Source organism: Physella acuta, unplaced genomic scaffold (assembly GCF_028476545.2).
Source record: "Physella acuta isolate Inbredline_101_S28 unplaced genomic scaffold, ASM2847654v3 ptg000367l, whole genome shotgun sequence".
In the NCBI taxonomy this organism is placed as follows: domain Eukaryota; kingdom Metazoa; phylum Mollusca; class Gastropoda; family Physidae; genus Physella; species Physella acuta.
This window is the reverse complement of record NW_026731886.1, coordinates 649,706-667,302: the sequence shown is the minus strand read 5'-3', so window position 1 is coordinate 667,302 and position 17,597 is coordinate 649,706. Positions and strand designations below refer to the sequence as shown.

Below are 17,597 nucleotides of genomic sequence, written 5' to 3'. Positions count from 1 at the left end.
TATCAGGCTTATATTGTAGGAAAGCGTCCATATGTGACTCTTATAAATTTATGGACAACTTAGTTAGACTGATACAATTTGTCATACACCTCTCACTGAAGACTGACTAACGTCATTCTTTCTTTCAGGTATTTTTTTTGGGTGGGGTGGCGATTTGTTTCAAGCGCCCCCCCCCCCCCCCCCAGGAGAAAAATGTCTAAAAGAAACACTGCATACTGTACAGAGAGGGAGAACTGCATGTATAGGAGGGGTCAGCAGTAGTTTGGACATCTCTAATTTAATGTCAGGGAACAGAGCTGAAGACTGTAAATAAATATATAACCCTAACCCCAGGGGCAGAGGTTAACTGGCTGGGGGGGGGGGGTGATAAGGTCTAATCTACACACTGTGTAACCCACTTCAACGATATCAGTTGTTGTTTAAACTGAGATTATTGTGCAGAAATATAACACACAGAACACTGTTGTTTCAGTTATCTTTTATTTGTACAAAAACAAAATTGGTCTAAAAATATCTACAGATCTAATCCAACAGCTTTGGTTTTCTCCATAATGAGACATTTTCACAGTACATTCAGCACCCAAGAGTTTTTTTCTTAACAATGAGACATTTTCACAGTACATTCAGCACCCAAAGAGATTTTTTAAAAGTTTGTACATGTGTTAGTGGTTGTCCTTTTGTGATGTCCTAAATCGGGGATCTCCAAACTGCGGGCCGTATGCGGCACGCGATGTCCTCTCATCCGGCCCGCTGAGATCTTTTTGTCTTTTTTTGGAAGAAACTAGCCTACGAACTGAAATTTGATGGTTAATGCGGCCCTCTGACTGAAAAGTTTGGAGACCCCTGTCCTAAATGATAAGCCCCCACCCACTGTTGTGGCCATTAAAAAATCTATGAACACTTACTTCCATTAACTGTATAACAAGTATTATACATGTTCATAACATGTATAGTGGTTTATTCTTTTTGTAAAGTTACTGCTATTAAATTATCAAAAAAAAAAAAGAATCGAGAATGTGTTGAGAAAAATATGATTTTAATGAATAAATGTTGTCTGTTGTATACTACTTTTATTTTATTAATTACCTGCAGTTGCAATCATAAACTGATGCAGAGTCTCATGGAAATAATGTTTGCCAAGAAATTACTTCTTGTTGTTGATCTACATTAAATGAGTCTTATTGGCACAAAGAGTTCATGACCCTTTTACTGATTTTATTTACTGCTAGTTACCATGGAGATAGATTTGAATCTTTTGTTACCCATTGAGCTGTGTTTTCCATTTGAACACAATGCTGCAGTTTGGTTAGACTTGTTTTCTATATAAGATAAAATGTCTTGTTTACTATAGAAAATCCATGTAAATTGTTAATTTGATTTGACTTGTTTTCTATGTAAGATAGTGTTGTGTTTACTATAGATTATCCATGTAAATTGTTAAAATTCACTACATGGACTTGAATTTCATCCAAACTGCCAAAGTTAAAAGCACTAGAAGTAAATCTTTTTTTCAGAAGCCCTAACCCTTCTGTGTGGACATCATCAAGGGATGACTCATAATGGCAAACTGAGGTATGGAAAGGCGGGTTACATCAGTAATGTGTATTTACAGATGTAAATCACAGGTGGAGTGTAATGTGTAAGGACAGATGTAAATCACAGGTGGAGTGTAATGTGTAAGGACAGATGTAAGGCCCTATGGAGCAACACCAAAGGACTGGTGAGGCAGCAATACACCCTTCTCATGACAGGCCAAAATCCATTCGGGTTTCACAAAAATTACTTGGGGGTTCTCAGACTTGGCCTAGATAAATATTGATAAAAATTGTTAAAATACTTTAGCAGGTCTTCTTCTTCTTCATTCTTAATTTTAGTGTTGGAAGGGATCCCTTCCAACACAATTAAGTATACATGTCAACTGGTTGTATGCCATTGAGGCCATTGACTCCGATTTCAGCCTGCTTTTCTTTTTGGATTTGCTTCCATAGCTTTTGTCAAACCAAGAACAAACTACAAGGCAGCAGTTGTTTGATTTTGGAGTTGTCTCTTCTAGAAGAGCGGCTGTCCCCAGCTAAAGAGCCTCATCTGCCCAAGGGTTCGAACTCGATACTTTTCAGTTTAGCAACCATGAGCTTCACCGACTGAACCACGCCAACACCTATTTAGCATGTAATATGTCTGTAACAACATGGTTCAAATGATTCAAATAAAAACTGAAAATATGACAGGTATTACCAGGAGCAGAAAAATGAATCTCTCTTACCATGTTGAAGTTCTCGTCCCATTTCTTGGATGTAATGACATAGTTAACTTTTTTGTTCATGTAGTCTTCTACCTCACTGGAAGGTTCAGGAAAATTCAGTCGTTATGTCAGTTAAAGTTTATGGTGCTGGGTCATACAGACACAATTTATGGTGCTAAGACATACATACATTATTTATGGTGCTAAGACATACATTTTCACCAGTAAGACTCTTCTACTAGCTTTTAACACCAGAAAGAAAAAACAACTTATGCCTACACAAGCTTCACTGTAAATAAAAATATGCAACCTATTTGAAAGGAAGGACTAACCCATTGTAAGCAGCAATATATCTAGTCAGGAGCCTCAGCTCTGTGGCCTCAATATCTCCGTACAAGAAAAAATGTTTGTCAGTGAAAAAGTCTGGGAGGTCAGGCAGACCAGAGTCTGCGCTGTCAGGAGAACTGGTCCTGTCCTTGATGTCATCTTCATCTGTAGAGCAGCCATACACGTCCTGCTGTCTGCTGGAGGCTTCACTTCCTGGGCTGGAAGTCTTTCTCTCATTTGATCTACACAAAAAATAAAGGATATAACATTTTAATAATAGTGACACTTTTCAATGTAAATAATAGTAATATCTTTTGTAATGATAACCTTTTAAATGCACAGAAAAAATAAAATAAAACTAACTAGCTTTCATTAATAAAAGCTGTGGTTGCTCATGAGGTCTCTTATATATTTAAGTGACCAAAACCTTTGCTTTATTTTTAGCGCATTTAAGCTTATTTTTATAAAGTTTTTTATGTTTTATTTTCCACATTTTAGTCATTTGGTTCAAAGTGAAGTTGACACACCATAGGTTACGATTGAAAATATTTATGCTAAAACCTATGAGTAGCTTGCAAAACCTATGAGTAGCTTGCAAAACCTACGAGCAGCTTGCAAAACCTATGAGCAGCTTGCAAAACCTACGAGCAGCTTGCAAAACCTATGAGCAGCTTGCAAAACCTATGAGCAGCTTGCAAAACCTATGAGCAGCTTGCAAAACCTATGAGTAGCTTGCAAAGCCTATGAGTAGCTTGCAAAACCTATGAGTAACTTGCAAAACCTATGAGTAGCTTGCAAAACCTATGAGTAACTTGCAAAACCTATGAGTAGCTTGCAAAACCTATGAGTAACTTGCAAAACCTATGAGTAGCTTGCAAAACCTATGAGTAACTTGCAAAACCTATGAGTAGCTGGCTAAACCTATGAGTAGCTTTCAATCTCTATTTAGTCCACAGTGGGACAAAAAAATCAACAAGCAGTGAAAATCAGTTCAGTATGGTCAGATAGCTGACTTAGCAATCACTAGTATTTTTTATCTCCCCTTTTATATTGCATTTTGAAATAATTTAGCTATGTCTAAAAGATTTAAAAAATGAGATATTCTTGCATATTAATTTTAGATGAACACATCTAGAAAGTTTAAATGAAATTGCTGCATTATATGTAATAGAAGTGGGTAAAAATTGAGTAACAAGATGTGCACCAAACAGAGAGAAATTGCAAACTGAATCATCTTTTTCCTGTAGGTGCCCATTACAGTACACACAAGGCAGATGACATAGAGTTCATCTGTTGCAATGACCTTGGCATACAAGGGGAGAGTACAGTCAGCACTATGCTTAGCCACTTGTGTCCCCCACCCCACCGAAAAAATTATATATATGTATATATATATATATATGTATATGTATATATATATTATGTATATATATATATATATATATTATGTATATATATATTATGTATATATATATTATGTATATATATATATATATATATATATATATATATATATATATATATATATATATATATATATATATATATATATATATATATTATGTATATATATATATATATATATTATGTATATATATATTATGTATATATATATATATATATATATATATATATATATATATATATATATATATATATATATATATATATATACAACACCTGATAGAGTGGGGCCTACAACACCTGATAGAGTGGGGCCTACAACACCTGAGAGAGTGGGGGACTACAACACCTGAGATAGTGGGGCCTACAACACCTGAGAGTGGGGCCTACAACAGAGTGGGGCCTACAACACCTGAGAGAGTGGGGCCTACAACACCTGAGAGAGTGGGGGACTACAACACCTGAGAGAGTGGGGCCTACAACACCTGAGAGTGGGGCCTACAACACCTGAGAGAGTGGGGCCTACAACACCTGAGAGAGTGGGGCCTACAACACCTGAGAGAGTGGAGGCCTACAACAGAGTGGGGCCTACAACACCTGAGAGAGTGGGGGACTACAACACCTGAGAGAGTGGAGGCCTACAACAGAGTGGGGCCTACAACACCTGAGAGAGTGGGGGACTACAACACCTGAGAGAGTGGGGCCTACAACACCTGAGAGAGTGGGGCCTACAACACCTGAGAGAGTGGGGCCTACAACACTTGAGAGAGTGGGGGCCTACAACACCTGAGAGAGTGGGGCCTACAACAGAGTGGGGCCTACAACACCTGAGAGTGGGGCCTACAACACCTGAGAGTGGGGCCTACAACACCTGAGAGAGTGGGGCCTACAACACCTGAGAGTGGGGCCTACAACACCTGAGAGTGGGGCCTACAACACCTGAGAGAGTGGGGCCTACAACACCTGAGAGAGTGGGGACTACAACACCTGAGAGAGTGGGGCCTACAACACCTGAGAGTGGGGCCTACAACAGAGTGGGGGCCTACAACACCTGAGAGAGTGGGGGACTACAACACCTGAGAGAGTGGGGCCTACAACACCTGAGAGTGGGGGCCTACAACAGAGTGGGGGCCTACAACAGAGTGGGGCCTACAACACCTGAGAGTGGGGCCTACAACACCTGAGAGTGGGGCCTACAACACTTGAGAGAGTGGGGGCCTACAACACCTGAGAGTGGGGCCTACAACACCTGAGAGAGTGGGGCCTACAACAGAGTGGGGCCTACAACACCTGAGAGTGGGGCCTACAACACCTGAGAGTGGGGCCTACAACACTTGAGAGAGTGGGGGCCTACAACACCTGAGAGTGGGGCCTACAACACCTGAGAGTGGGGCCTACAACAGAGTGGGGCCTACAACACCTGAGAGTGGGGCCTACAACACCTGAGAGTGGGGCCTACAACACTTGAGAGAGTGGGGGCCTACAACACCTGAGAGTGGGGCCTACAACACCTGAGAGTGGGGCCTACAACACTTGAGAGAGTGGGGCCTACAACACCTGAGAGAGTGGGGGCCTACAACACCTGAGAGTGGGGCCTACAACACCTGAGAGAGTGGGGCCTACAACACCTGAGAGAGTGGGGCCTACAACACCTGAGAGAGTGGGGGCCTACAACACCTGAGAGAGTGGGGCCTACAACAGAGTGGGGCCTACAACACCTGAGAGTGGGGCCTACAACACCTGAGAGTGGGGCCTACAACACCTGAGAGAGTGGGGCCTACAACACCTGAGAGTGGGGCCTACAACACCTGAGAGTGGGGCCTACAACATCTGTTGAAACTAACCTGCCCTGCTCATCATCTGTGTCACCTCCTGAATCAACAAATGAAGTTCCTGTTTCTTGATAGAAGAAAATGACAAGTCAAGTTTAACTATCACCAAGCAAATTACAGAATTATTCATCAAGAAATAAAAATGGATTAAAAATTTAAATAAATTGCATAATATGGTAAAGAAACAACAGTTAAATAAATTTTAGTTGAATTTATAATGTTAAGAAACACTGGACTGATTAAGACGAGTTTTAGCGCATTGATCCTGATTGAAACAATTTACTTTGTTGTGCATTGGTCCCTAGTGGCTTGGCTGTTGTGTCTACAGTTTTGTCATTCTTTTTTGTGTTGACCTCTTCATCAGAGCTGTCTGGGGGTGAAGCAGCATCCCCTAAACGATACCTGTAAGATAAACATATTTCTTTTAGCAAAATCCCCTAAAAAGATACCTGCAAGATCAACATATTTCTTTTAGCAGCATCCCCTAAACAATACCTGTAAGATCAACAGATTTCTTTTAGCAGATGTTTTTAAAAACACAATTTTACTTAAATTTTTGTTTTGTTAAAGCCAATGAATTGCCTGGGTGATAATACAGGCATCTCAGCCAGCAGTGTGTGACTCAGTACAAACATATAAGTGTATACATACTTGCGCCATGGCATCTTTTTCTTCTGCTTATACGAGTCAAGAATCCAACTTTTGGTGACAATCTTCCCTTTCCCTGAAACTTGCTGATACTTGGGGGTGTTGGTGAAAGCACATCTGGGAAAGACCAACAGTTTTTTAAAAAAAAGCTTTTTCAATTGGTTAGACCCATCAGTTTTTTCAATTGGTTAGATTCATCAGTTTGTTCAATTGGTTAGATCCATCGGTTTTTAGGGTTGACTCCTTCAAACAAATCTTAGGTTAGAGTTACAGTTAGTTTTTACAGTTACAGATCAGTATAATGCCAGCTAGCTTGGATGTTACAGATCAGTATAATGCCAGCTAGCTTGGATGTTACAGATCAGTATAATGCCAGCTAGCTTGGATGTTACAGATCAGTATAATGCCAGCTAGCTTGGATGTTACAGATCAGTATAATGCCAGCTAGCTTGGATGTTACACATCAGTATAATGCCAACTAGCTTGGATGTTACAGATCAGTATAATGCCAACTAGCTTGGATGTTACAGATCAGTATAATGCCAGCTAGCTTGGATGTTACAGATCAGTATAATGCCAGCTAGCTTGGATGTTACAGATCAGTATAATGCCAGTTAGCTTGGATGTTACAGATCAGTATAATGCCAGCTAGCTTGGATGTTACAGATCAGTATAATGCCAACTAGCTTGGATGTTACAGATCAGTATAATGCCAGCTAGCTTGGATGTTACAGATCAGTATAATGCCAGCTAGCTTGGATGTTACAGATCAGTATAATGCCAGCTAGCTTGGATGTTACAGATCAGTATAATGCCAGCTAGCTTGGATGTTACACATCAGTATAATGCCAACTAGCTTGGATGTTACAGATCAGTATAATGCCAGCTAGCTTGGATGTTACAGATCAGTATAATGCCAACTAGCTTGGATGTTACAGATCAGTATAATGCCAGCTAGCTTGGATGTTACAGATCAGTATAATGCCAGCTAGCTTGGATGTTACAGATCAGTATAATGCCAACTAGCTTGGATGATATGATAGTTTACTTACATCAAGTGTATACATCCTCTGCCCACCAATGATATGACAGTTTACTTACATCAAGTGTATACATCCTCTGCCCACCAATGAGATGATAGTTTACTTACATCAAGTGTATACATCCTCTGCCCACCAATGACAGTTTACTTACATCAAGTGTATACATCCTCTGCCCACCAATGATATGACAGTTTACTTACATCAAGTGTATACATCCTCTGCCCACCAATGATATGACAGTTTACTTACATCAAGTGTATACATCCTCTGCCCACCAATGATATGACAGTTTACTTACATCAAGTGTATACATCCTCTGCCCACCAATGATATGACAGTTTACTTACATCAAGTGTATACATCCTCTGCCCACCAATGATATGACAGTTTACTTACATCAAGTGTATACATCCTCTGCCCACCAATGACAGTTTACTTACATCAAGTGTATACATCCTCTGCCCACCAATGACAGTTTACTTACATCAAGTGTATACATCCTCTGCCCACCAATGATATGACAGTTTACTTACATCAAGTGTATACATCCTCTGCCCACCAATGATATGACAGTTTACTTACATCAAGTGTATACATCCTCTGCCCACCAATGACAGTTTACTTACATCAAGTGTATACATCCTCTGCCCACCAATGATATGACAGTTTACTTACATCAAGTGTGTGCATCCTCTGCCCACCAATGATATGACAGTTTACTTACATCAAGTGTATACATCCTCTGCCCACCAATGACAGTTTACTTACATCAAGTGTGTGCATCCTCTGCCCCACCAATGACAGTTTACTTACATCAAGTGTATACATCCTCTGCCCACCAATGATATGACAGTTTACTTACATCAAGTGTATACATCCTCTGCCCACCAATGATATGACAGTTTACTTACATCAAGTGTATACATCCTCTGCCCACCAATGACAGTTTACTTACATCAAGTGTGTGCATCCTCTGCCCACCAATGAGATGATAGTTTACTTACATCAAGTGTATGCATCCTCTGCCCACCAATGAGATGATAGTTTACTTACATCAAGTGTATACATCCTCTGCCCACCAATGATATGACAGTTTACTTACATCAAGTGTATACATCCTCTGCCCACCAATGACAGTTTACTTACATCAAGTGTATACATCCTCTGCCCACCAATGACAGTTTACTTACATCAAGTGTGTGCATCCTCTGCCCACCAATGACAGTTTACTTACATCAAGTGTATACATCCTCTGCCCACCAATGAGATGACAGTTTACTTACATCAAGTGTATGCATCCTCTGCCCACCAATGACAGTTTACTTACATCAAGTGTATACATCCTCTGCCCACCAATGAGATGACAGTTTACTTACATCAAGTGTATACATCCTCTGCCCACCAATGATATGACAGTTTACTTACATCAAGTGTATACATCCTCTGCCCACCAATGAGATGACAGTTTACTTACATCAAGTGTATACATCCTCTGCCCACCAATGATAGTTTACTTACATCAAGTGTATGCATCCTCTGCCCACCAATGAGATGACAGTTTACTTACATCAAGTGTATACATCCTCTGCCCACCAATGATATGACAGTTTACTTACATCAAGTGTATACATCCTCTGCCCACCAATGAGATGACAGTTTACTTACATCAAGTGTATACATCCTCTGCCCACCAATGAGATGACAGTTTACTTACATCAAGTGTATACATCCTCTGCCCACCAATGAGATGACAGTTTACTTACATCAAGTGTATACATCCTCTGCCCACCAATGAGATGACAGTTTACTTACATCAAGTGTATACATCCTCTGCCCACCAATGAGATGACAGTTTACTTACATCAAGTGTATACATCCTCTGCCCACCAATGATATGATAGTTTACTTACATCAAGTGTATACATCCTCTGCCCACCAATGAGATGACAGTTTACTTACATCAAGTGTATACATCCTCTGCCCACCAATGATATGACAGTTTACTTACATCAAGTGTATACATCCTCTGCCCACCAATGATATGACAGTTTACTTACATCAAGTGTGTGCAACCTCTGCCCACCAATGATATGACAGTTTACTTACATCAAGTGTGTGCATCCTCTGCCCACCAATGACAGTTTACTTACATCAAGTGTGTGCATCCTCTGCCCACCAATGACAGTTTACTTACATCAAGTGTGTGCATCCTCTGCCCCACCAATGACAGTTTACTTACATCAAGTGTGTGCATCCTCTGCCCACCAATGACAGTTTACTTACATCAAGTGTATACATCCTCTGCCCACCAATGAGATGACAGTTTACTTACATCAAGTGTATGCATCCTCTGCCCACCAATGAGATGACAGTTTACTTACATCAAGTGTATGCATCCTCTGCCCACCAATGAGATGATAGTTTACTTACATCAAGTGTGTGCATCCTCTGCCCCACCAATGACAGTTTACTTACATCAAGTGTGTGCATCCTCTGCCCACCAATGACAGTTTACTTACATCAAGTGTATACATCCTCTGCCCACCAATGATATGACAGTTTACTTACATCAAGTGTGTGCATCCTCTGCCCCAGTCAGGCCTGTACTTGGCTCCCATCTCTAAAGCTTTGTCTCTTAGATCCCCTCTGTAAGGGTTCTGAAATCCACTCAAGACAAACACAACACCCTCCAGAATTTGATGGAATTTTTTCACCACAGGCGTGCCAGGTTCAGCTGAAATTTAAGGGAATTGGATTCATGATTTTCCAAATGTTTCCTTCTAACTCACAAAACAAATCTTTGAATTTATCTTTTAATATTCATTTTCATAATGCGCAAAAAAAAAACAACAACAACAAAAAAACACTGCAGATAACCAGAAAATAAAATTTTAGATGTTATTTGACAAGAAACTTAAAGCAAAAACTATTCTTAACTGCTTGTGCGTTTAAATGCAGCTTTGTCTCCCTTGTCAGGTTTGTTGACTGAGCTGGCCACTGAGCTGAGGCTGGTTGACTGTCTCTTCAGGGCTGCTCTAGCTGGCAGCTCTTCACTCTCTTCTCCATCACTCTCCTCTTTCTTTGGCTCTTTGGTGCTCTCTACTTTCTTGGGCTCTGGATCTTTAGTGCTCTCTACTTTCTTGGGCTCTGGATCTTTAGTGCTCTCTACTTTCTTGGGCTCTGGATCTTTAGTGCTCTCTACTTTCTTGGGCTCTGGTTTTATGGTCTTTGCTTTTGACTAAAGAATTGAGAGAAAAATATCAGTTCAATAACCTGCACAAAAATGCCAATAGTTTCATTACTGACATGATCAGTTTAAAGGATGCTTGAAGTATATTGTGAGAACGTTAGTAGAACTTACAGACTCTGGAGGTGGTGATGTTGCTTGTCTTTTAGCTGGTGGTAATGGTAAGGCAGTTGTCTTTATCACATCCTGCACCAATTTGTTGGCTGCACGTACTGCAGCTGCACCTGATCAAGCAATACAAGCATTAAGGTTGGTGGGAGGCGTAGGGCTGGATTATGTTTTATAAATAAGTTTAACCAACCTTTAGGGGTGAGGGGTGGGCTGGATTATGTTTTATAAACAAGTTTAACCAACCTTTAGGGGTGGGGGGTGGGCTGGATTCCTTGTGTGCCCTGCTGGGGGGGGGTTGGATTATGTTTTATAAATAAGTTAAACCAACCTTTAGGGGTGGGGGGTGGGCTGGATTCCTTGTGTGCCCTGCTGGCAAATAACGAGCCAACTTTGATCTCATCCTCTTCACTGTCCCTGATGGTAAAGGCCCCCAGTTTTTTTACTTTAGCTTGGGCCTATCAGATACAAGGAAAACAGGTTCCTGCATAAACTCAAAAAAAACAACAAGTCAACTGCATTCTTGGCAATCTTTAAAAAAAAAAAATAAACCAACAAAAAGATTCCTGTTAAAAAAAAAACAATATGAAAATACACGAGTTAAAAAACGAGTGACTTACAGTATCTTTGCTTTCACTGGGTGGTGAGTGGAGCTTGATGAATGAGAGACCATACTGGCATGTCTAAACCAGACAAAAATAACATGTCAACTCACAAATTATTTAACACTACATCAGACAAAAGTAACATGAGATAAAATTGTATGTGATGAATACAGTGGATGCAACATACAGAGAATGGATGTGAGCAGATGGAACTTTACTTTAGAGAATGGCTGTGTGCAGATGGAACTTTAGAGAATGGCTGTAAGCAGATGGAACTTTACTTTAGAGAATGACTGTGTGCAGATGGAACTTTAGAGAATGGATGTGAGCAGATGGAACTTTACTTTAGAGAATGGCTGTGTGCAGATGGAACTTTAGAGAATGGCTGTGTGCAGATGGAACTTTAGAGAATGGCTGTGTGCAGATGGAACTTTACTTTAGAGAATGGCTGTGTGCAGATGGAACTTTACTTTAGAGAATGACTGTGTGCAGATGGAACTTTAGAGAATGGCTGTGAGCAGATGGAATTTTAGAGAATGGCTGTGAGCAGATGGAACTTTAGAGAATGGCTGTGTGCAGATGGAACTTTAGAGAATGGCTGTAAGCAGATGGAACTTTACTTTAGAGAATGACTGTGTGCAGATGGAACTTTAGAGAATGGCTGTGTGCAGATGGAACTTTACTTTAGAGAATGACTGTGTGCAGATGGAACTTTAGAGAATGGCTGTGTGCAGATGGAACTTTACTTTAGAGAATGACTGTGTGCAGATGGAACTTTAGAGAATGGCTGTGTGCAGATGGAACTTTAGAGAATGGATGTGAGCAGATGGAACTTTACTTTAGAGAATGGCTGTGTGCAGATGGAACTTTAGAGAATGGCTGTGTGCAGATGGAACTTTACTTTAGAGAATGGCTGTGTGCAGATGGAACTTTAGAGAATGGCTGTGTGCAGATGGAACTTTAGAGAATGGCTGTGTGCAGATGGAACTTTACTTTAGAGAATGGCTGTGTGCAGATGGAACTTTACTTTAGAGAATGGCTGTGAGCAGATGGAACTTTACTTTAGAGAATGGCTGTGAGCAGACAATTTTGACCCTGTCCCATTTCTGGCCTGATGTCTCTTTGTTGAGTTTGTCTGGGCCGAACATTCTGACTGCATTTCTGTTTGTGCTGTTCCTACTCTCTAGTGGACTCATGAAAGATGAGGCAACTAATAAAACCTGTTGAAAAAACCACCAATATCACACGTTGAAAAACCCAAACAAGCTGAGTGTTCCTACTCTCTAGTGGACTCATGAAAGATGAGGCAACTAATAAAACCTGTTAAAAAAACCACCAATATCACACGTTGAAAAACCCAAACAAGCTGAGTGTTCCTACTCTCTAGTGGACTCATGAAAGATGAGGCAACTAATAAAACCTGTTGAAAAAAACACCAATATCACACGTTGAAAAACCCAAACAAGCTGAGTGTTCCTACTCTCTAGTGGACTCATGAAAGATGAGGCAACTAATAAAACCTGTTGAAAAAACCACCAATATCACACGTTGAAAAACCCAAACAAGCTGAGTGTTCCTACTCTCTAGTGGACTCATGAAAGATGAGGCAACTAATAAAACCTGTTGAAAAAACCCACCAATATCACACGTTGAAAAACCCAAACAAGCTGAGCGTTCCTACTCTCTAGTGGACTCATGAAAGATGAGGCAACTAATAAAACCTGTTGAAAAAACCACCAATATCACACGTTGAAAAACCCAAACAAGCTGACAGGTGTTTAAGACAGATTAAACACATTCAGTACAACATCTGTTGTTTGTTTAGTAAACATGCTCATAATAAACTTTGTGAAGAATTTAACTTCTTTCTTCATTTGTTTGAGGGGGGAGGGTGTCTTTTTTTAAATATGTGTGTGTGTGTAGGAGGGGGGGTGATGTTATTTTATGCTGATTGTGGTTGGTTGTGTTTAAAAATATTATATTTTTCAGTAATATGGGCATGATTTAAAAGTAAATAATGCTCTTTAATAATGTAGATCCATAAATGTAATGTGTACATGTACATCCATGAATGTAATGTGTACATGTACATCCATGAATGTAATGTGTACATGTACATCCATGATGTAATGTGTACATGTACAGCCATGATGTAATGTGTACATGTACATCCATGATGTAATGTGTACATGTACAGCCATGATGTAATGTGTACATGTACATCCATGATGTAATGTGTACATGTACATCCATGAATGTAATGTGTACATGTACATCCATGAATGTAATGTGTACATATACATCCATGAATGTAATGTGTACATGTACAGCCATGACGTAAAGTGTACATATACATCCATGAATGTAATGTGTACACTACCTGGAAATCTCTGTCTGATGCTGCCGTTGCCTGTCCAACCAGAACCTCAACAAAAGCAGACCCCTCATTGCCAATGTCGATGGAGTGAATTTTTGTAGACTTGCAAAGCTGAAGAAGTCATTCATTTAATAAAATAAATTTTTAAAATTATTTTCTACACATAGCAAAGTTCTGATTTAAATGTTCAATATATTAAAACAAATACTTTGACCAAACGCATTACATCCTTGAGCTATTGAAAGTATCGAGACTAAGGAAACAATTATAAAAACCTCTATAATAACAAGCTTTTAACTGCATAGAAAATAGGAAAATAAACAAACACATATTCTTTAATAAAAGCTTAAGTCGCTACCAAAGTAGATTTTCGGTGCATTCTGGAATGATCTACATTTAACCTAAACGTAAAACATTCTAAATGAAATACCGAGACAGTGAGACAATCACAGATCCCCAGGTGAATGGAACAAGATCAAAGTACATGGAATTTAAGCTCAATGGAAAGTGCAGAAACGTTTTTTTCTATGGTGTCAAATCTTTTCATGTTAAAGGATTTTTGTTTCATGTTAAAAGAAAAAAGACCATGTAAAAGTACAAAGACACAGAGACCTACAAAAGATCAAGTATTTACAGACCTGTATCACACATGATACACTTTTCTCCCCTGGTGAAGCACATTTCCATTTAAAGGCACCATCAGCTTTCAGGAGATTCTCAGCTGGATTATTCTAGTGAGGACAAATGGTAAATGTACTGTTAACTCTTCAACTTAACTATGTCAAAAACAATTTAATTTTAGGAAAATCTTTAACTAGGTTTTCATTTTTTCCCCAAAATCTATTTGAAGTAGCTGTATTTTACAATGGATAATAAAATATCTATAAACATGTGGTTTTAGTGATGGTAAAATCAAATTTTTTAATGAAATAATAAGCACAGTACCTTGTGTAATGAAATAGTAAGCACAGTACCTTATCTGCACTACTGCATGATACAATATGTTGTGTAATAAAATAATAAGCACAGTACCTTATCTGCACTACTGCATGATACAATATGTTGTGTAATGAAATAATAAGCACAGTACCTTATCTGCACTACTGCATGACACAATATGTTGCAACTCAATTTCTGGCATCTCTTGCTTCTAGTCTAAGGAAAAAAAAGGTCATTATTTTTGCTACTTTATTATTGTCTTTTATTATTGTCTTTTATTATTATTGTATTGTTTTTATTTCACCCTTTCAAATATAGAAATACTGACAATGTACATTGTGAATTGAAAAATGATTGTGAAATCAATTTGCTAAAATCCAGAGTTTAGCGAAGTTATATCTAAATCCATTTCCCCAAACCCATAGTAGGAAATTTTGTTGTTTGGCGCCACAAAACAGAAAATCAATGATTTTTTTAAAAACACATTCATTTTTAAATGGCTACGCCGTTATGACTAATAAGGTGGGTTGGTTTTTAAGGAGTGTTGTTGTGATGCGATTTCTTCCCATTCAAATACACAGTGAGCAAAATAGGGGGGCTTAGTTGGCTGTTCTCTTGATCAAGTTTTTTAAAGGTTCATAGGGACGATTCAAAATATCGTCCAAATTGGTTAAGATTTAGTTCAACAATCATTCTTTTAAGATGCAGAATATGTCTTTTCTGCCGTTGTGATTTTTTCTAGTAAAAAATACGCTCAATTGAAGGTGAACGTGAAGCAGGAAGTAAAATAATCTACTCTATACTACATACTAATTTACTAGGCAATCTATCGTTTTAGGTATGTAAAATCGGTCGAGACTAGTAGTGTGAAAAAAGGTGACTCATTAAATTTTTAAAATTATTTCAAACTTTTAGGCGGATTTTTGTTTTGAAAGTTACATAAATGTTTCAAAGTTTCATTAAAGTACCTGTTTTTTAAACAATGGTATTAAAACTTTTCAGTAAAAAATAAAGACTAGCGATGTTTTCATCAGATGCAACCAAGCTCATTTACTTTTTTAGCAGCCATCTTAAGTTTTTTTTTGGTAAAATTATAGCTAGAGATTCAGGGGAAACCACTCAAACCTACACTACAGATGGTCGCTGTATTATATAGCATCTCTTGCTCGCAAGCACTGCTACTGCTGGCTAATATTGATATAGGCCTATTAATATTATTATTATATGGTAATCTATCGTTTTAGGTACGTAAAATCGCCCGCGACTTGTAATGTGAAAAACAGGTGACTCCTTAAATTTTAATAATTATTTCACATTTTGAGGTGGATTTATGTTTTTTAAAATACAAAAATGTTTCCATCTTTCATTTATGTACGTGTTTTTAAACAATTAGATTAAAACTTTTCAGCGATGTTTCCAACAGATGCAACCATGCTCATTTACTATAGCAGCCATCTTGTTTAAGTTTTATTTTTATAAACTTATAGCGCGAGATTCAGGGGGAAGCCACTCTATTTTACAAATGGCGGCTGTTTATATAGCAAATCTTGCTCGCAGACACTGCTGTTTAAAGTTAATTTCTGGCCTAAATTTATATATTTATTATTTAGCCATTGATTTAGGTTTATTATTCATTTATCTATAATATTTGACACAAACATATCGCAATACAGTTCTATTAAAGCCTTGACAATGAGGTAACGTTTTCGTACATTAATAGCCGCGAGTGATTTTACGTACCTAAAACGATAGATTACCTATTAGGCAGTATTAGGGCCTATATTATTAATATTTAGCTAGGCCTAGGCCTATTGATTTTGCTTTATTATTCAGTTATCTACTATGATCATGATGCTAGTCACTGACTGTGATACTATTGAATGACAACTGTTACTGTAGTGTTACTGTTAGTGTTGTATGTCTACTACTACTACAGTCTACCTACACTCAACTACACTGACACTCTACTAGTATTAAGTTAAGTAAGATCTACTTGTGGTAATCTATCGTTTTGGGTACGTAAAATCGCCCGCGGCTATTAATGTACGAAAAAGTTACCTCATTGTCAAGGCTTTAGTAGAAGTATATTGTGATATATTTGTGTCAAATATTATAGATAAATGAATAATAAAACTAAATCAATGGCTAAATATATCAATATATGCCAGAAATTTACTTTAAACAGCAGTGTTTGCGAGCAAGATTTGCTATATAAATAGCAGCCATTTGTAAAATAGAGTGACTTCCGCCTGTCTCGCGCTATATCCGCTATAAAAAAAACTTAAACAAGATGGCTGCTATAGTAAATGAGCATGGTTGCATCTGTTGGAAATATCGCTAGTCTTCATTTATTACTGAAAAGTTTTAATTCAATTGTTTAAAAACAGGTACATAAATGAAAGAAGGAAACATTTTTGTATTTTTCAAAACATAAATCCTCCTCAAAATGTGAAATAATTATTAAAATTTAAGGAGTCACCTGTTTTTCACATTACTAGTCGCGGGCGATTTTACGTACCCAAAACGATAGATTACCCTACTTGTCTGCTATTAACTTTTACCATTTTATTAATTAAATTACCTCCTCCGCACATTTTACGAATTTACGACGCTAACAAACGTTTTACACTATTCAAACTGGTCATAGCCCTAGTCACTAATTAAACACTAAGTAAGTACTAACCTAAGCTCCTGCTAGATCTTGTACTAAGAACTAGGTTACCACTATTTGAAATGTGTTTAATGTTTTGTTATTACGGAAGTAGATCTAGAGATCTAGATTCTAGGTTCTGAATCTTCTGTTTCAAAAGTTTAAAAAATTCCAT

The 17,597-nt window shown here is 38.3% G+C and overlaps 1 protein-coding gene across 2 annotated transcripts; it reads right to left on the bottom strand.

The window, feature by feature from the left end:
* Positions 1–461: 461 nt before the first annotated feature.
* Positions 462–17,553, bottom strand: LOC131941627 (DNA repair protein XRCC1). Of its 2 annotated transcripts, XM_059300992.1 has the most exons (17): positions 17,456–17,553; positions 14,924–14,988; positions 14,472–14,564; positions 13,837–13,944; positions 12,518–12,676; positions 11,472–11,534; positions 11,183–11,309; positions 10,858–10,967; positions 10,434–10,734; positions 10,065–10,230; positions 6,457–6,570; positions 6,089–6,207; positions 5,818–5,872; positions 2,575–2,811; positions 2,264–2,339; positions 1,663–1,804; positions 462–1,625 (listed from the first exon to the last, which is right to left on the bottom strand). In XM_059300992.1, the coding sequence occupies exons 2-16, from the start codon at positions 14,972–14,974 to the stop codon at positions 1,697–1,699; spliced, it is 1,887 nt and encodes a 628-aa protein (XP_059156975.1). In that variant the 5' UTR covers positions 14,975–14,988; positions 17,456–17,553; the 3' UTR covers positions 462–1,625; positions 1,663–1,696. The 2 variants fall into 2 exon arrangements, with proteins under 2 accessions (XP_059156975.1, XP_059156974.1); XM_059300991.1 differs by having other exon boundaries at positions 462–1,804.
* Between the last annotated feature and the right edge of the window lie 44 nt (positions 17,554–17,597).